Source organism: Callorhinus ursinus, unplaced genomic scaffold, assembly GCF_003265705.2.
Source record: "Callorhinus ursinus isolate GAN/ISIS: 27379988/994484 unplaced genomic scaffold, GSC_fseal_2.0 scaffold5, whole genome shotgun sequence".
In the NCBI taxonomy this organism is placed as follows: Eukaryota; Metazoa; Chordata; class Mammalia; order Carnivora; family Otariidae; genus Callorhinus; species Callorhinus ursinus.
This window is the reverse complement of record NW_027397067.1, coordinates 57043782-57065028: the sequence shown is the minus strand read 5'-3', so window position 1 is coordinate 57065028 and position 21247 is coordinate 57043782. Positions and strand designations below refer to the sequence as shown.

The 21247-nt window shown below is 35.8% G+C and overlaps 1 protein-coding gene across 5 annotated transcripts in view; it reads left to right on the top strand.

Annotated features, from left to right (window-relative positions):
• CSMD3 (CUB and Sushi multiple domains 3) overlaps positions 1–21247 on the top strand; it is a 1170304-nt gene that overhangs the window by 738000 nt on the left and 411057 nt on the right. For all 5 annotated transcript variants that reach the window (XM_025871014.2, XM_073893120.1, XM_073893119.1 and 2 more), the window contains 3 exons: positions 2341–2523; positions 7595–7921; positions 11025–11219. In XM_025871014.2, the coding sequence (XP_025726799.1) occupies positions 2341–2523; positions 7595–7921; positions 11025–11219 (705 nt within the window). The remainder of the gene's footprint in view (positions 1–2340; positions 2524–7594; positions 7922–11024; positions 11220–21247) is intronic.

Sequence of the window (21247 nt, the reverse complement as noted above, 5' to 3'; positions counted from 1 at the left end):
CTCAGGTCATGATCCCAGGGTGCTGGGATCGAGCCCCGCATCGGGCTGCTTGCTCAGCGGGAAGCCAGCTTCTCCCTCTCCCACTCCCTGTGCTTGTGTTCCCTCTCTCGCTGTGTCTCTCTGTGTCAAATAAATAAATAAAATCTTTAAAAAAAAAAAGAAAAAAGAAATCAACAGAAATGTGATAGCACTAACCCATAAATTTAAAATCATTTTTAAATTATTTATGAATAAAGAGGAAATAAAAATGGAAGTACCAGACTATTTAGAAGTGAACAAAGAAAGCTCTCTGTATCAGAGCAGAACTCTGAAGAAAATTTATGGATTCAATTTTTGTTTTTTCAGGAAACAAGAAGGGCTGAACATAAACTAATAATAAAAAAAAAACACCTAAGATTTCAGCTCAAGAGGCAGAAAAATAATGGCAAAGTAATGCAAAAGAGACTTGAAGATGGAATCCAAAAAAGATAAAAAGGAGGGATTTTTAAACAAAATTAAAACAATAGAACTGATCAGCAAAAGTTGGTTCTTAAAGTAGACTAATAAATTTGACAACTGTTTGTAAGTATAAGCAAAGAAAACTGAAAGACTAATCACAAGTATATAGCATTAAGAGTGAGATTTGTGACATTATTTATGAAGAGATACTTAAAAATCCTATAACACAATCCTATTACAACTAACCCACTTAACTGGCAAATCTTGGAAAATGTCCCTTCTCTAACATATATAAGTTGCCAATATTGCCCCTTCTTCCTCCACCCCCTAAAAATGCCTTCAATAGAAAAATAATTTTAGAAGAGATTAAAATGGTAGTCAGATATTCCTCAAAATTATACCAGACTCAGCCAGCATTCTTTTGGCAAGTTCTAACACTCAAGGATCTAGGTTTCCTGTTATACAAACTTACCTGAAGACTAGTGAAAGTTGCAAAATTACAAACTTCTTTCTCTGATATTAAATCTGGATAGGAACCGCGTGAGGAAAAAAATGTGTAGACTAAAGTCACTATGGCATAGATAAAAATAAAATATCAAATCCAGTGTATTAAAGGAATCATTATAACCAGCTGTGGTTTCTGCTGAAAATACAAGGGTGTTCAAAAATAAATCCAAAATTATTGTTTGGTTAGAAAAAGAGCAAGTTATAGAACAACGATGATAGTATACTACAATATAAATATAACACATATGTAAAACAATACTACGTAGTTGAAGAGAGGAGTTTTATATTTACATAAATATAGATGTTTATAGTATTCCATATTATATATGCCTATGTATAATTATAAAAGTATAGGAAAAGAACTGGAAAGACCACACCGAATTGGTGCTGGTAAATTACAGAAAAACCAGGAATGTGTGGTTGTTGGAATATCAGGATAGAGGCCATAACTTTATCTCAAAGTTTATCTTTTAATTTTAATTTTAATTTTTTTGCTGTAGTTTGAGGACAACTGTATTAATGTGATTTCTTGTGACTTAAAAACCAAAACAACTACCACAGTAATTTGCTACTGACATTCTTAGCTTCACAATGAAGATCCTAGACATTTGGTGTTTCTTTGAATGTCAGCTGAAAGAGTGCTTTCATGTGCTCTTAAGAGAATTTTTTCAACCCTCTTCAATTTAATTCATATAAAAACATTTATGGAGGAACATATCTGGGTAATTCGGAATGCAAAATTGATTCCTGCCCTAAAGAGTTTTTTTTGGCAGGTGTAGTTGGGGAAATAATTCAACCAGCAAGTGTCAGGGAGAGTGGCAGATCCTACGGGAAAGGTATTCACTGATTGCTGTAGGAACACTGAGGCGGACAACAGTACCTCACAACCCGGTCATGACTTAAGGATTTACTGTATCATGTACAGATAAAAATAAGAAATGTTTTAGGGGTTTGGGAAAAATACATAGATGTGTGTGTGTGTGTGTGTGTGTGTGTGTGTGTGTGTGTGTGTGTGTGTAGTGCAGACAAAAGATTGAAATTTTGTCATAATTGTTCTGTTAGACACAACCACTAGCATGTGCTCTGATGACCCCAGCTTCTCCATCTACTAAATGAGAGAACTGCATTAGTTGTTTTCTAAAGAGCATGTCATCAAATTATAGTCATAAGTAACTAATGATGTAATGTATGGTGATTAACATAACAATAAAAATTTAAAAAATTATAGTCATAAGAGTAGCAAAAGAAAAAAAAAATTAAGGTTGGAAAACATACTCATCTTTTTTGTTCTGAAATATCTCAGATATACAGAGTTGTACCTCTACTAAACTGGTCGTATGGATATCATGTGCCTCAAACCCTTGGAAGGTGACTTTTATCTTCCATTTTTTGCAGAAATTGAAAAAGAAAGTTGTGGTGATCCTGGTACACCCTTATATGGAATTAGAGAAGGTGATGGATTTTCTAATCGTGATGTTTTAAGGTTCGAATGCCAGTTTGGGTTTGAATTAATTGGAGAGAAATCCATTGTTTGTCAAGAGAATAACCAATGGTCTGCAAACATACCCATCTGTATCTGTGAGTACCAAATGCTTTGCTTTCAGATAGCATATGTTACCCTGTCCTTGCATATAATTGCTTTTGTAATTAATTGCAAAGAGCTGGAACCGTGTAATTATTTTTGAACAAGTAGCACTTTGTGATACTATCTTTAACAAGTGTGCTTATGCCAAATTATAAATTTCATTAAAGATTTAAATAAAGTTAACATAGTTCACTTGGTAATTGCAAAGTATATATTACATATGGTAGTTTTATTGGTGGCATTTTATACTTTATAGATAGCATACTTCTTATGGAAATTATACATCTGAGCTAATTCTAGTAGACTCATTTATTTATTTAACAAGATAGTATATGCTTATTTTCAATCAAAAGCTCTTAAAATATTTAAAGCTTATATTCTATGTATAATGCATTAACTTATTTTTTGCTTGTAGGTGCTCACACTAATGCATACTCATGTGCCATTTATTTATATTGCACAGAAAAAATTCATTAATGTTTATGATATACAGTATGCTTGGATTAAAAGAATGTATTTCTTCAGATACATTAAAACATTGCAATTTAACTACAACCAAAATATAATTTGAATTATCTATTGATACACTTTTAGTTTCAGTTAAATACCAACAAATGCAACTTACCAGATATAGGTGCAATATTGAAAATTTTGCATCTGGGCTTTGACTATTCACAAATGGTAACATATAAAGCCAATATTCATGAAAATAAAAATAATTTTATGGTTTTCAAATATAAGATTTTTCATCTGTATCCAATTACAATGTTTTTCATTTGTGAAACCCTTCATTCCCTACAAAGGCACAAACTTTACTTCAATATTTAACTGGTTTTAAAAAAAAAAGCATTTTTCAAGAACTACATTTCATCTGAGTTACAAAATATGCTGCAAAACATATGTTTTCCTTTATTCGGAATGTTGTTTATTTAACATTTTAAAATTATTTAACATTTTTAAAAAGTAACAGAACTTTTAAAGAGACTAGAGGTCATTTTCTAATATGTACTTTTGCATAGTTAAAAAGAAGAAAAAAAGAACCAAATATCAAGTAAGTACTACTGTTTCGTTATTTTTTTTATTTTTATTTATTTTGAGAGAGAGAATGAGGGAGAGAGAGCACATGAGAGGGGGGAGGGTCAGAGGGAGAAGCAGACTCCCTGCTGAGTAGGGAGCCTGATGCGGGACTCGATCCTGGGACTCCAGGATCATGACCTGATCTGAAGGCAGTCACTGAACCAACTGAGCCACCCAGGCGCCTAGTACTACTGTTTCTCAGTATAGTGTCTGGATACATATTGCCATGATACCTAATCTTATGTTTTTGCAAAGTGGGTATTTTTTTAATGTGGCAGAAATTTCCCTAATCAAAATATGTATTGCTGGCTCTTCAGGGAATGTAGGAGGGGAAGAGTGCATAGAGCCCCTCAGTAGAACCCTCTCCTTTTAAGGGCCAGTGCTCATCCCTAACCAAGATCACCTTGTGAAGTTCCTGCTGTGAGAAAAGAGAATGTATTAGGAGAGTTTGATTGGATTCTTTTAGCATTATCTAAAGTTAGTAATACTTCCAAAGACTTCAGTCGAAGATCTTTAGTTCTAGGTGTTCTTCCAAGGAGACAACGTTGTGTAATATTGGAGAATCTATGAATGTAATATATCGCATCAAAAATGGAACTATTTTTAAGTCATTTTAAGGGATGCTAAAATACATTTAATACAATATCTACAATAATGCTGACTAAAACAAATTTAAACTCTTGAAAATCTAGAAGACACTTTTTATTTTTTTACTACTTTAAAAGTAATTAAGTCCTGCAACTTGGTATATGATAAATAGGTAGCAATTAATAGTTTCCTATATACCAATAATAGCTACTTTGAAAATGTAATGGAAAGCTAATCTACCAGAAAAAATAAAATGATAAAATATGTAGAAATAATTCTTACATAAATCCAAATAACTCGTAGAAAATTACAAACTTTTCAGAAAAGGAAATTTTATGAAAAAAACATAGAGATGCTGTGTTCCTGAATTAGAACACATTATATTATTACATTATAATAAATATGTGAATTAGGGGCACCTAGGTGGCTCTGTCGGTTAAGCATCTGCCTTCGGCTCAGGTCATGATCCCAGGGTCCTGGGATCGAGTGCCGTGTCGGACTCTCTCCTCGGCGCGGAGTCTGCTACTCCCTCTCTCTCCCTCTCGTGCACGCTCTCTCTCTCTCTCAAATAAATAAATAAAATCTTTAAAAACTAACTAAATAAATAAATATGTGAATTATATAGAAATTGCTTTGAAATTTCAATAAAAATCCTAACATTATTTCTCTGGGAACACACATTCTTTGGGAATGTGTTGACATGCAGCTAGGTTAAAAAAAAAAACAAAACAAAAAAACAGGCAACAATAGAATCGATGTGAGAATTTTGTAAAAGAAAAGTACTTATGTGGATATCAAAGTATAATATTAAATTGCTACCATAAAATTAATGTGGTACTCACAGAAATATAAAACTGGGTCAAAGGAAGTTACATTAAAAATTGCGTCTAATATAACAAAGGGTTCAGAGTATTATACCGGCATTGACCTATTTATTTGAGATGGGAGATTAGCATGATAGATCTTGGTCATCCCTTGCCTGGAAGTAGGCATCATTTAGATTAGAGATTAGCAAAATAAGGTCTTTGGGACAAATTTAGCCTGAAGCCTAGTTTAGCAAATAAAGTTTTATTGGAATGTAACTGTGCTTTTATTTACCTATTGCACGTGGCTGACGTCCTGCTGCTGTGGCAGAGTTAAGTAGTTGCAAAAGAGACTATGTTACCATCTGTCCCTTTACAGAAGTTTGCTGAACCTACCTTTAAGTAAAGGACAGTAGAATCAAATGATTGCAGGATGCAGGCAGGTCAAAGTGTGAAGGGAATAGGACTAGGTATGTGTGCACCCATGATGGAAGTGGTAGGGAGCTGGAGTGCATTAGCTTTTTCAAAGAAGCTAGAACTCTAGGGCGCCTGGGTGGCTCAGATGGTTAAGCGTCTGCCTTCAGCTCAGGTCATGATCGCAGGGTCCCGGGATCGAGTCCCGCATCGGGCTCCCTGCTCCTTGGGAGTCTGCTTCTCCCTCTGCTTCTCTTCTCTCTCTCTTTCTGTCTGTCATGAATAAAAAAAAAAATTAAAAAAAAAAAAAAAAAAAAAAAAAAAAAAGAAGCTAGAACTCTGGATTTTTCCCCTTCGGATGTAAAATAGGATGATTTTGAAATGTGATTTCAAATTTTTGTACAGGCATAAGAAAAAAATTGTACCAGACACATTTGCAGTCTGGATCCAGCCCAATGGCTATCAGTTTCTAAGACCTGGTGTTAACTCCTAACATCATTCCATGTAGAAGAAGCAAACTTAGGTTAGAAATTGTGTTTAAAATAATAAAAAAATATATACATATATAGTAATAAACAATTGGTTTTACATATAATTCCTGTCATTCTTTTACATATGTTACATATTTTACACACATATATATAGGTATGGTTGTATTTTTGTCTTTATATTTCTGTAGATAGAGAAATAAATATTGGTCTTATTTCTGAATGTTAATAAAAGATCTAAACTTAAAAGCAATATAAAAAAATCAAAAGAAATTATTTTTAATAATCAAATTATACTAAAAGTATTAACAAAATAATGTATGAATATTATATGAATCATAATACTGAAGTGTTCATAATCTTAAATGATCAGAGTTCATGAGCCTATAATTGAAAAAGAGAGAAAATGGAGAAATCTTCCACTTTGCTAGTAGGCAATGAAGGGCAAATTAATAATATGCCATTTCTCTTATCATATAAGAAAGGTCAAATAATCATAATAGTTTATGCTGGTAGAGGTATTGTACTCTCTAATATATGAATTATATTTCAGTATAAGTTAATACAACTTTTCCAGGCAGAAATTTAGCAAAATATTTTTCAGGCTTAAAGTTCATACTCTATGTAAATAATATTTGGTGCAAAATTAAATGAATTTGATTTTGTCAAAATTATGTAATGAAAGCCACTGGAAGAAAATACATCATTATTTTAACAATGATTTCCTCTCTGTAAAAAGACCATTTACTTTTGTTTCTTTACCCTTTTTCTACTTCCTAAATGTCCTGTGTGATCCTTTAGCTCAGATGTTTTTAAAAGCTAAAGGAAAACTGACGGGAGGTGTCAAGCTGGGGCAGGGAGAGACTTCATTTTAGTAAGGTGTGAAAGTTTGTCTTTCCAGGGTTAGCAACTAGTCGTGATAGCTATAAAAGCTAATTTGTCTTCTTATCTGTGTTTTTAACTATGAGAGCATCTCATGGCCATAGTAGGAATGAAACTTGCCTAGTCACCAGCCTCCCTCCAAGTTTTGTCTGGGCTACAACATTCCAGTCCTGTTAATATCCGCATAATATTTTTTGCCTTCAATCATTTCCAGAGCATTATTGCTTCATATGGAAATCTCTAAATATTACCAGTCTTCTTTCTTTTTTTTTAAGATTTTATTTATTTATTTGACAGAGAGAGACACAGCGAGAGAGGGAAGAACACAAGCAGGGGGAGCGGGAGAGGGAGAAGCAGGCCCCCCATGGAGCAGGGAGCCCGACGCGGGGCTCGATCCCAGGACTCTGGGATCATGACCCGAGCCGAAGGCAGACGCCTAACGACTGAGCCACCCAGGCGCCCCACCAATCTTCTTTCTTAAGCACAGAAACAAAAACTTTGTATAGAACTCTAACACAAATATGATAAATGTCAAAATAAATTGCCTTTATTACTCCCTATGCATGATATTTTTGTGCATATTAAAGCATATGGTCATCCAAAGTGACAGTTGCCTTTTCTAATATGTGAAAATGGTAACATTTTTTGTTTTATAAGTTACATTGCTTAATTTTTTTTCAAACTGCTAATTGAGTATCATAGTTGTGGCAAAATAAGGTATAATAAGGATAAAGTATAATAAGGATATGGCAAAATAAGGTATAATATTACTTTTGAACATTTATTGTATTTTTAAAATCTTATTTCAACAGTTCCTTGTCTGTCTAACTTTACCGCACCAATGGGAACAGTGCTTTCTCCTGATTACCCAGAAGGGTATGGAAATAATTTAAACTGCATCTGGACAATAATCTCTGATCCAGGGAGCCGGATACATCTTTCTTTTAATGACTTTGATCTGGAATCTCAGTTTGACTTCCTTGCCGTTAAAGATGGTGACTCTCCAGACTCACCAATTCTTGGAACCTTTACTGGGGCTGAGGTGCCTTCCCATCTTACTAGTAATAGTCATATTCTGCGATTGGAATTTCAAGCGGACCACTCAATGTCGGGACGTGGCTTTAACATCACTTATAACAGTAAGTTTATCTTTTTCATATAATGTATTTCTACAACGTAGAGCTCGAAAGGAATCACGTAAACCAGCTCTCTTCCTCCATAGGAAAGGAAACTTGAACAAATCATATATATGTAAAATTGTGCCAGGGATAGTCATTTAGTTCTTGATTTGCAACCATATTTTACTCCCTATTGTGTCATTTCTCTGTTTGTGAGAAGCCTGATATTAAGAAAATATGTTTCAAATATTATGATAGCAGCCAATATATTAGTTCATTCTATTAAATCTTATAAGCATAAGATCAAACCTACTGTATATCATATACTTTGCTCCATTATTGGTATGCAAACATATAAAGGAGATACAACTTTCTTTCAAAATATTTATAAACCGGGGCTCCTGGCTAGCTCTGCCAGTGGGGCATGCGACTCTTGATCTTGGGGTTGCAGTTTTGAGCCCCGGGTTGGGTGTAGAGTTTACTTAAAAATAAAATCTTAAAAAAATAAAATAAAAAACAAAATATTCATAAACACATAGGGGATCTTAAATAAATAATGACAGCACAGAGTTATAATTCCAAAGACAAAATTCACAAGGCTGCAGAAACATTACAGGGCAGGCAATCATTAACTTAGGGGCAGCAGACTGCTGAACTGACTTAGCAAAGCCACCATGGGGGAAAAGTACCTTAGAGATTAAGAGTGTCATCTCTATAGTGAAAACTATGCAACTTCAGATCTTGGCTGTGCTTCATTTCTAGGTTTAATAAATGAGCCTCAGTGTTCTGGTCAGTAAAACCATATTTGGGTTTCTGTAAGGAATCAATTAGATGATGCATGTAAATAACTTGGCATAGAGTATATGATACCTAGTAAACGCTCAATAAGCATTAACTGTCATTATTTAGTTGCCTTTTGAACTATTACCTTAACATCTTATTTAATTGTGTTTATTATGTTGCTTAATTTTGAGATTTCTTTAAGGTTATTTAACTATTGTCTATCACTCATATTCTTTGTATTTTTCTGAAAAAAAGAAAGGTATAAAGATAGCAAAAAGATGAATCACATGAAGGAGAAAATATCTTAGTACGTTAATACACTTACATACTAACGCTTCTGTTTGCAAACATTTCCTAAAGCCATAGAATACTAGTGACTTTTCTTGTTTTTTTTTTCCTTGAAGCTACCACACTCTGTCAGATATTGACCAACTTGATGAGTTAATATTTGTGTCATATAACAATAGGATTATAGTTTCTTGCTCTTTAAAAAAAAAAAAAATGGTATCTCTAACCTCCACCCCTGACCATTCAGTGCTGAGCTTTGACAATAAGTAACAAAAAGCAGTTACTGCCTTTTCAAAGTGTGACTGGTGGTGAAGTTGTCAACATGTAATGGCACATCATTAAAGTTAAATTAGCTGTGACATGTGTCATACAGACTGCTGTATAAAATAGTTGCTTTATCTGAAAGTCCTGTGAAAAATAGTTCATATATATGTATAAAGATAGATAGATATATATGCACTTACCCACCTATAATTTTTATTTTATCTTAAATGTGTACTATTTTTAACTTTAATGTTTATGGTACCTTCAGGGTATTATGGAAATATGTCTCCTTGTTTCTTGTTCTGTTTCTCAGTAAATAATTTAATCCATCATATGCAAGTTCTTATATTTAATTTTTCTACTAAAATTATATTTTTCTGAAATAAATACCTATCAGGCATGATATATAGGAACCACAAGGCTTAATCAGTTGAGGCTTTTGGGTGTTTTTTAGCACAACAAAAAACAATAATTAGAAAAAAAGTATACCTACAAAATATATTTTATATATTTTAGAAGTTACCTTAGTATTCTTCTGTACTGCCTAACTTAAAAATGAGGAGGATGAATAATAAAAGTTATATAATTTATGAACAATATCAAAGGGAGTATTAGTGAGAGAATTTAAAATAACTTCATGTACTTATGTAGAATGAATATAATAATAATTGTAAATACCTCATAAACTATGTTTTACACATTTAGACTTTGCTATTTTAAATGTTCTTCCATTTGTATTGTGCTAATTTAAACATTTATGGTACATATTGGCCATCCAGATGAATAAAGAGAGAAATTTGGAGGGCTCATGTAATCTATAATTTTGAGAGATTAAAATATGCACGTTGTCCCTACAGTTCTACTTGCTAAGGCTAGGCTAAATATATCCTGGGAGACACAAAATAAAATAAGAAAGTGGCGCTGAACTCAAGAACTCACATTCTTTTGAGACCTGAGACAAAAAACCCAACATACAGTGTGGTTGAGATAAACTTTAGTCAGAGTGAGGGATACATTTCAATCCTATCTCTATGACCTGAGCCCAGCTACTTATCTTTTTCTGAATCTCATATTACTCTTTAGAGCTCTAAATTTTAAATGAGATTATAACATTTCCAAACCTCCTATCACTGCCTGAAACATGGTAATTGCAAGAGTTAGCTCTCTTTCCTTTTCTTAGATGGCAGAAAATAGATAACAAATGGAAAATTATAAAGAAATTTTAAGACTTTCATACCAGTTTGGAATCTTTCACTATAACCTCACAAGACTGTCTCTCCATTCCAAAGGGTGAATCACAAGAAAAGTTTGCAATGAGATGTCAACCTGCTCTGTATTCAGAATAATTGGAATTCTGGCTGGTTTATACTGGTAATTTTTACATAGTCTATGCCTAATGATCTCCAGAAATAGGCAGAAAAAATTCTATTTTGAAGTTTAATCTTAGAGTTTATAATTCATATTTTTATTTATTTTTTATTATGTTCAGTTAGCCATCATATGCTACATGATTAGTTTTTGAGGTAGTGTTCAACGATTCATTAGTTGTGTATAACACCCAGTGCACCAAGTATAATTCATATTTTAAAACAATCACACCTATTTACATCACAGGCAAACAGGTAGGGTCAAAGGAGAGCCTCCAATTCTATATATATATAGATTTTTTTTTTTTAATAAATAAAGGCTTTTCTAGAAATAAACATAAATCAGTTTTTCTCACCCCAAGTATATGAGTCCGTCTCATACTGCTTGTTTGTATGTTTTTTGTTTGTTTGCTCTTCTCAAGCATTTGGACATAATGAGTGTCCTGATCCTGGAATACCAATCAATGCGCGGCGGTTTGGGGACAACTTTCAATTAGGAAGTTCAATTTCAGTTATTTGTGAAGAAGGATTTATTAAAACCCAGGGAACAGAAACAATTACGTGTATCCTTATGGATGGAAAAGTAATGTGGAGTGGACCTATTCCAAGATGTGGAGGTAAGTGCCATGGCCCGTGAAAACTATAACCCCATCATCATTGTGCACTGGAAACCATCGCAGGGAGTGCATCATTTACCAGGACTGTTGTAAACTTTATCTTAAAATATGACTTAATATTGTACATTAAACATATATAGTTAAACAAATTACACTTAGTGTTTCATGTTAAAATAATTTTTAGAAACATTTTTAGAAGTCCCCTCTTAAAAAAGAGCTCTTATCAAAAGATATACATTAATAAATGGTAAATCTTGGTTGTATGTACAAATTCTCTTTATAGAGTTGTAGTTTAGTATACTTTATAGTTTCTAGTGATCCTTTTTCATGGTAGTTTAACTATTCACAGTATAAGCATTTAATTTTCAAAAATGTGTTAACAACGGGGCATCTTGGTGGCTCAGTTGGTTGAGCGTGCGACTCTTGGTTTCAGCTCAGGTCATGATCTCAGGGTTGTAAGATCAAGCCCCGCGCCAGGCTCCATACTTAGCGGAGAGTTTGCCTGAGATTCTCTGTCTCTCTCTCTCTCTCTGCCCCTCCCTCCAGCACTCTCTTGCCCTCTCTCTCTCAGATAAATAAATCTTTAAAAAAATGTGTTAACAATGATTAATTGAAATAAATAAATTTATGCTGGAGCAGCCATTATTTAAAATGTATAATTTTTGTGGGCATAGTTTGCTAAACGCTTTTTTTCTTCCAATTTTGATTTGCTCAATAAGATGTAGTCAAGAAAGTTCAGGGCAATATATACATGTATGTAATGTGTGTATGTGTTTGTGTGGGTGTGTGTGTGTATGCAATGTTTGAAAGTTTATATCTTTGACTATATACACTCATATAAAGTCACAAATTATATTGGTAAAAAGAAAGGATGAGCCTGCCTAAAAATAAAATATACCAAGTATAGTGTTTCAATTTAGAATCTATAGGAATGTGTGTATGAGGTGTGGAGCTTTCATTTAGAATTGTCACAATACAGGGCGCCTGGGTTGCTCAGTTGGTTGTTTCTGCCTTTGGTTCGGGTCATGATCCCAGGGTCCTGGGAGACTGCTTCTCCCTCTCCTTTCTGCCTCTCTTCCCAATGGTGCGAGTTCTCTCTCTCTCTCTCTCTCTCTCTCTCTCCTCCCTTTCTCTCTCTCATGCTCACTCTAACCCTCTCTCCTTCAAATAAATAAATAAATAAAATCTTAAAAAAAGAAAGAATTGTCACAATAGGAATTAACATTCTCTATTCTGCTTTTCTCCTTCCACTCCAGTACCCAAGGCTACACAGTTATTTTATTTAAAAAGATATAGAAGAACTTTTACTAAGGAATAGATAGATTGACCAGAGCCATGAAACACCCTTTAACAGATCACCATGTAATGATTAGGTGATGATTTTTTTTGCATTTTAATTAATTAATTTATTTATTTTGATGCAGTGTTCCATGATTCATTATTTGCGTATAACACCCAGTGCTCCATTCAATAAGTGATGATTTTTAAATAGTTTCTTCTTTTTCTCGCTTTCCTAATTTTTCTTTTTACCTGTGTCCAAACTCATAATGGAAACTTTTTTCTGTTTTTTTTTAATTTCTAGCTGATAAAAAGAGAATATTTAATAGATAATTCTCAGAAATATAACAGACTTCATTGACTAATACGGCATTAACTATAAATGCTGCCATTCATTGAGTTAAACATTTTCAGACCATGCAATTATGTTTTCCTATTAGCCCCTTCAATTAGCACCTCCCTCCTCTTCTAATCGCTTTCTCATTTGTAATATCAGGGGGCTGAACTAGATGACTTCATGGGTTTTTTTTCCAAACCTGAAATGTTATGGGCTTAGTAGAGGCTACCCTGGCAATGGTTATGACTGTGTTATTATGTTAAAAAAAACATAATGGGAGTTTCACAATAAAGGGCTGAAATAAAAAAAAGAAAAATGGAAAGTAATGTTCATTTTTGTTTCCCATTATACTTTGCCCCTGAGCTCACCCATTTTTTTAAACATAGTTCCTGACCCAAATTTGGGGAATCTGTCAGGAAAGCCTACATTAGTATTTGAAGGAAAAGTAGATGTGAGAAATTCCGTTTCAGGCAGAAGGAATGTTACTGGTTCAATGTACTGGAGTGGAGGACAGAGGGCCAGAGTTTAGATGAATAACCAGAGGGGTGCAGAGGATGGCCTGCTTTGTAAACGATGCTAAATGGTTTAAAATTATCCTGTGGCCAGCAGAAAGCCACTCCAGCCCAGAAGTGACATGAGCCGAGACTCTCCCTCCGCTGCCTCGGGATCTGTATACAGTCCAGTGACCATCTCTGGACAGTTGAGTCTGGTTGGATCCTCCCCTGCCTAACTTGGTGTTGGTTTAGAAGGAGCTTGTTTCCTAGCTGAATGGGGAGGTAAAAATAATGAGCTGGACATCAACAAATCATTTTATGAATCACTGCTTAATTGGAGAGCAATTTTAGCGAGATTTTTTTCACTGTGAAAAAGGAATGGTTTTTAACTTTCCAAAAAAGGGTGAAACGAATCTTCCAAACTCTAATTTGGCACAGGCCAATAGGCTCTCGAGGCATCCTAAAGAGAGCTTTGTGAAGTTTTCAAAGGAAAATAATATGTTTTTCTGCATGTATGAGTGAAGTTACATACACTTGGCTCACCTGCCAATTTCTGGATCTAACCCCAACGTGGGAACATGACTAAGAATAAGGTTGGAGACAGGGAGGGCAGAATCGGAGTGGGCTGTAAGCAATCTTACTGTGGCGCTTGCCAGGTCACCTGCCATATCCCAGGCCATGTCACAAGGCAGTTTCCACCCAATAAAGCAGACTGCTGTCAACTCCTGTGTAACTCACTCTGGCCGGTTTAGTTTCTAAGAGTGTAATTAAGGTTTGTAAAGATTTCCTTTAGTTTTAGTTTTGCCTCAGTTCTACTTAGATGTAAACAAAACAAAAGCCTGAGACTAGCTAAGGAAAACTTCTTCTTCTTTCCTAATGCGTTTTTTTGGGGTTCTTGTTGATCTGTTTTTAATCACCCTTCTCCCTCCATCATCCCCAAGCTGCCATGCAGCCTTCCCATTGACACAAAGAACCATGTCTGAGAGCCCTCTCTGCCTGTCTTCTTTGTCCTTTAGACTTCCCATATTTTGACAGAAAAGTTTTGCTTATTATTTCTTGCAATTTATCTTTTAGGACACTATTACGGCCTTCAATACAGACTTGCTGTTTTAGCTAAATTTTTTTTTATCATTGTATTAAATATTTTATATGGTTGAAATACGTACATGTGTATGTTCTGATAACTATTTATATTTTAGCTTGTTAACACAAAATGTTCCACAATTAAATGCATTGTTAAAAGTTGCTCGGATGTATGGATTGCCATGTTAGAAAGTAGGTAGTTGCTCGTTTTGGCCAGGATTTATAGAACAAGGGAAGTCAGTACAAAATGTCTCGATAACAAAACACAAAGCTTCAACCTCTTTAAAGGTTGCCCTCTCCCTCCACACCCCACCCCCGTCAACTGCAATTGTCTAGAAGTTTAGGCATATTGGCAAATTAGTAATCCGCCCGTGTCAACCAGTCTTCAACCCTAAAACTGTGGAACATCTTTGAAAAAAGTGAAAGGAAATGTTTTATCAGTCTTGGTCCTTGCATAAGGATTGGTGAGGGAAAGAGAAAAATGAGATCATAATTTGTTGCAGTTCTATGATCCCACAGCTGAACTTGGATTCATTTCGGGTGGCTTAAATGCAACTGTTGTACAGAAATGGGTTATACATTTTATTCACTGACCCGAAGTTCATCACTGATGTATTAACTAAGGATAGGTTTGGGCTATCTTTGTGAAAATTTGAACCTCTTTCTCTAGAATGGGTTGATCAAATTTCCTCATGAGGAAGAAAAATTGGAGGCATTCTAAAGCCTCGCAGTCTTTCAGTTTTGCTAATGGAAAACAAAATACATTAATTACTGTAATCAGCATTGAAATCATTCACTTGGAATTCCACAAACTGTTCCCCGAACTCAGTTTAGTGACAATCAATGACTTCTTCACTTACACTTAGACTGTCACCTGCATATAACTGGCTGTATCCAGGGCCAGTCTCTGCATGGTGTCTCCTTCAAAGGATATATCCTACCGCCGTGAATAGTGTAGATGGTTATCATAGGTCTACTTTAATGGTCTGACACAGGGATTTTCCTGATGTGCCATGAAAGCTTCCTAAAAATCCTCTTCCTCTGTCTCCACCAGTTTCCCACTCAGAACAGCTGCATAAACACTCTCCCTCCTTTGCTCTGTGGTTCCCTCAAGACCACTCTGGCCTCACATTCATTTATTTTTCCACACAGCCCAAACCCCTGTTGGGCAACTGTGAGCCTCCTCACTAAATTCAACTCTCAGGAAGTACAGTTTTCTTTTTAGAGTATTTTCCCTTGGATTTTCTTCTTTCCATATACCTTCTTTGTTCTCCTAATATGATCAGAATTTCTCTCAGGGGCCCCTGAGGGCCTTCACGGTACCAAGCAATGCAAACTGGAGCCATCCCTAACTCTCAAATCCTAGAATCTTTTTCTTGGTAAAATCCCAGAGCATTTCTAGTTTCTGGAATGTTCCTTGTGAACATTCTGAATATTCTGCTATACAGAAGACAAAATTCAAGGTATAATATTTGAATCAGAGCAGTTTCCTTATTGGGCTTTGGGAAACTCACTGGTCTCTGACCACCATATTCTGCCTGTCCAAATGCCAGCTCCAAAGTGCTGAGACATACCTGCCTTATTGTCCATACTTCAAATGATCTGAGCATCATTAGATTCATGAGTCCCTTTGTAGTAGGGTTTATGCATGTGGTCATTTGGTCAATTGGGTATAAGTCCACTCTGCTGTGAACTTGTTACTTCTGATCCATCTGTTCGTACCTTTGCCTAGTGGATGTCTTGCTTTTAACCATTTATAATGAATTTATCACATACCCAGAAAATGCCGTTCCAACATTTGCACTCAGCTCAGATTCATCTGGATATTCATGTTCTCCAGGATGGTGAGCCTGACTGCCATTAGATGGAGGTTTTGATGGATCTGTGTCCACAAATAGTACCTAATGCCCATTGCTATAGATCAGGAGTCATAACCTCAAATGCGTACAGGAGCAAGGCAATTACAGAAGCAAATTAGTTGGGCTAAATAGAACAAGCTGCCCTCCTAGGGGGAGATGTGATTTCTCACTTTTTATAGAGACATGGTTACAAAATAAACATTTCTCTTTTTGACATCAATAATAGTAATAATAAATAACACAAGAATGATATCATTGACAGCTGATGACAGTGTTCCCATCAGCCCTCACAGTTCCTTCATGCACACTAGAAAAGGGCATTTTCCAAGAGGAAAATGGCTTGAACTAGCGATTACTAAGGTCACTTTAATTTGAAATCCAATAGCAGCAATCAATCCCTTGGGGAGTGTGCCAGGCCAATAGAGCAGGTCAGAAGGTATATATCAACCTCTCCATTTTGAGAAAGCACTCCAGTGTCTCAAGAAATTGGTTGGACTTACCTAAGAATCACTCTCCAGATAGCTATACCATGAAAAAATGTTTTGAGTTCCTCCTATTTGGGAATTTGTGTAACACTGTTCAAGTCCAATCATCTAGCACCTAGAGTCTAGGCTGGAACATCCTATTCTGTGAATAGAGCACCCTCCCCCAGATTGCCATTTCAATCTAGAGTAGTGTCTATAATGTCGTTTTGGCTTTGCATTGTTATTGTGCTCATGTCTGATTCTTTTTCACCGTTTGGTACTACAATTTTTTTTCTAATAATTTAGCTGCTCATATGGCTCAATTGTGTGGTATGATTTGATTCAGGCGGACTCAGGAACTATCCAAGTTATTCAGGAAGCATTAATGAATAACAGGATATTTGCTTTGTTTTTCTTTAAGAGTTAAGATATGAACATTTTATGCAGTACAGTCAATAGAAAGCTTCCCAAATACCTTCCTAAGCCATCTCTTCCCCCATCCTCCCATTCGAGGGAATGGTTACATGTAAAAATCATCATCACCATCATCATCATATTTCTCTCTCTCATGCTTACACACACAGTCCTATCATCACTAAGCTGTTCTCTCCCTTCCTATTTTCCCTGTCTCAGCCCCATGCCCTTGCTGACATGTATGTAGCCCCTTTCCTCCACATTTAACCCCTGGACTAACACAAGACCTACTCATTCTACTGTGCTCTGCCCCAGGAAAGATTAGTTCATCCCATTCTAATAGTTTCAGTTGAAATTTTATCTCCTTGGAAGGTTGGTAAATACCGTTCTCTACCTCATTATAAGAAATTATGCATTAGTTTAAAAAAATGAAAAAGGAGAAAGATCAAGTATTTGACATATCTTTTCAGGCTATTCTCTGGGTTGCATTTCTAATTTATGAATGCCTGCTTCTGTATTTGTCAGTAATAAACCAGCCAACGAATCCCAAAAGAACTTGAAAGAGATACCATGCCATGAGCCTTAAAATAAAACAAGAAAGTTCTCTTTCTAGGTGTCAAGCAGTGAGTGCTAAGTTATCTAGAGTTTTCTGTTTTAGAAAGCAAGACAGTTGGACATAAATTAAGTCTCCTATCTTTGTTGCAGTCATAGAAGGAAACTGTTCCTGGGTATGAGGATTTATTATTCATTGGTGAATGTCACTTTTCTAAAGCTACTGAACTCAACTTATGTAGACTGAAAGATGAGAAGGATTTATTTACAGACCAAAAATGAGAGTTGAGTTAAAATGTATTCAATATTTTGTTATAAAACCTGAAGTACATACCATTTACTTTTTAAAATCAAATGTTTCTTAATACTTTAAAGTTAAAATTATTTAACTGTGGGAAAAAGAAGTTAGTCTAAAAATTATATACTTTATTAAATTTCATTTTATTAAATATACCTCTCAAGCTCATGTTAGTCTCTCTTCCTGGTTTCTCATCTCGATGATCTCTGTATGTTCCAGAGCTAGATCTTGAATATTTTCCCCCTTCCTATTTCCACTCATGCTGTGGGTAACTGTCATCCAGTCTCTAACTTTTAAATAATATCTATGTGCTGATGTCTCTCAAATTTACATCACTAGCCTAGTTCTTTGCCCTGAAGTCCAGACTCATATATTCAACTTCCTACTCAACATCTCCACATAGATGTTTAATAGGCCTCTCAAACTTAACCTGTCCAAAACTGATCTGCTCTCCCTCTGTTACTCCAAACCTGCTACTGTCACAGACTTTCACCATCATCATTAATAGCTTCATTCTTCCAGTAATTCAGACCAAAATTCTTGGAGTAATTTCTCATTCCTTTCTTTCTGTTATAACCATACACAAAGTTCTACCTTTGAAATATATTCAAAACTCATCTGGTTCTTACTTCCTCCACTGCTGACATCCTGGTCACAGCAACCATTATCTCTGGCCCAAATTACTGCAGCAGCTTCCTAACTGGTCTCACTGTTTCTGCCCTTATCCCTATTCACTTCTGTAGAAATGATTTGTTGTCCCATTCACCTATGTCCATTGATTAAGTTCTTCATAGTCACTTCTCCACTGGGACTCAGAAGGGTTCTGATGCATGTGCACTATCAGCATCTCTCCTTATTTTTGCCTGGGTTTTATCTCCCCTGCTCTCTGTGCTGCAGTTAGCAATGCCCTCTTTGATCTAAAGCAATCCCTTCAACAAAAATGGAAATAGAATATTGGCCTTCTGGATTATATGGTCATGTTCTTGAATATAATTAGGGTATAATACATTCATTGAACTGCTTTATAGATAAAGAGGATTACATTTAATGAAATACATTGGAAGAGTCAGAAGAATGCTATTGGCTCAAAGCTGTTTATTTAATTAAGACACCAAGTTAAGACTAACTGAAAGAAAGTTCCCCTTCCTTGTGGAGACTCATAATACTTAATAATAATATCATTGTAGCTTCCCTGGCTGACAAGAAAAACTTTAGGAGCAAAATGAATGACAAACAAGGTATAGAGGATAATTTTCTTGTAGCTTTGGTATTGGCAACTTAGACGCCCAGCTAAGGAGAAAAAAGTCTCAAAACCCACTCTATAAAATAATAACAATAATAAATTGAAGTTCAGATACCCCCTTCATGGCTAATTAAGTATGCTCTAACTGATTCATCTCTCTCAATCATAACCTCAGACACCCCACTTCCAATTTATATAAGCAGCAAAAAGAAAGTAAGGGGAATCAAGATCTAGATTGATCGATCTATTGATCTATCTATCTATCAATCATCTACCTACCTGTCTGTCAATCTATCTGAAACTACTGAAGTCATAGTTGTTCAGTTTTTTTCTCTCTCTATAAGAAGGAGGATACTAGTCTTTTTCTCTTCAAGCCAAGTTGAGGGGGAGGGCTTTAGAAGAATCCCTCATAAAGAATGGAGGTGCCTGGGAGAAAGAGGAACGAGAATCCCAAGGTAGATATCTGATTATACAGTGTGGTATTGCTGGTCGGTCCTCTGTGCTGATTGAGCAAGAGGAAGAAAATTGACAGATCGAAAAGAAAAAAAAAGAAAAGTCTAGTTCAAACAATTTGGCAAATCAGTGATGTCAATTTCCTATGCATCAAATGAATACCAAAGAAGGTACCTGAGCTTCAGCACCAAGTGAAGGAAACCCAACAACCTGAGACCATAGTGTATACTGCCAGGGATGGGAGTGAGGAAGTGACTGGAAGAGGTTGAGCTTCTCCTATAACAGGGAATTAAACAGTGAGAAGCCACCTTTCCCCACTCTTGGCCTTTCCAAAGGACTCATTTATTCTCATGGAGAACAAATATTTTCCATATCTGACAAATGGAAGGCATCAAGGAAGAGTCAGGGTAATGAGGGATACAGCAATAGCCAGGAAAGGACTGACAATAGCATCTATCCCATCCCAGCCCTAACAGACCACAGGCAAAAGGAACTAAAAGGAAGAGGAAGGAGATAAGATGAGGAGGAGACTATTCTAAGTGGGTAAGTGAATGGAGGAATGAATCATCAGCAAGTGCTAGTCCTCCATCAGCACCCTCCTCCCCATTCTCTAAGACTCTCAGGCCATTGCTCAAGGATGCACCTTGGGTAGATGTGTGGAAAAGATAAGATAATAATTTTGCTTTGGACTGGACCAAGTTTTTTAATACTGAAAGTGATGAGAACGTTAGAGGATCTGCCCAACTTTTATTTAAGGAGATGGAGATTCGGCCGTGCATTTTTGAAGGCAGTAATTAGAAGGAAGGAAGAAGGGAAGAGGGAAAAGAAGGAAGGAAGGAAGGAAGGAAGGAAGGAAGGAAGGAAGGAAGGAAGGAAGGAAGGAAGGAAGGAGGGAAGGGAAACCGATTTCTGTTTTTGTTCCATCAATTTCAGAATGCACCATAAAATGCTTACTCAAGCAAGAACTTCCTTGCCCTCAGCAGAGAACACCCTGCATGACCATGGCTTATTCTCCTTGCTACTCTCTAATGGGGTATCTGAGAAAATTCCTTGAGTGAATAGGAAAGGACTGAAGTCCCTGGAGAACTGTTTGGAGGCAAGGCTGGATCCACATTCCTGATGAACTTTCCCTTTGAGGATAAGAGATTTTCTCTTGAACTCAATTAGCCTCAAAGGATAGGAAACCCTTCTCATTCACAGATATCCCATTCTCTTTGGAGGGAGTTCTTCTGAGGGAGCAATTAGAGCAACAAGCTGATGCATAGATCAGAATTTATTTGTGGTTCTCATTGAGAGAATGTGCATACATCTAAAAATAAACCGCACTTTTAATTAAATGTTTACATAGTATTAAATTCCATTCTCCTGGAGGGCTACCACAGGGAATCTGATGTAGTAGCAATCTGCAGGGTTTTGTTCCCACTCTCTGTGGAGCTGAGTCTGGGAGAAGGGTTGAAGGGGTTATGGAGATGAAAGAAGGTACAGAGCTGTGATTGTTTCTCTGTAACGCTGGCCCTTTAATTAGTGTGTTTCTAGCTTCTTCTTTTTATCCT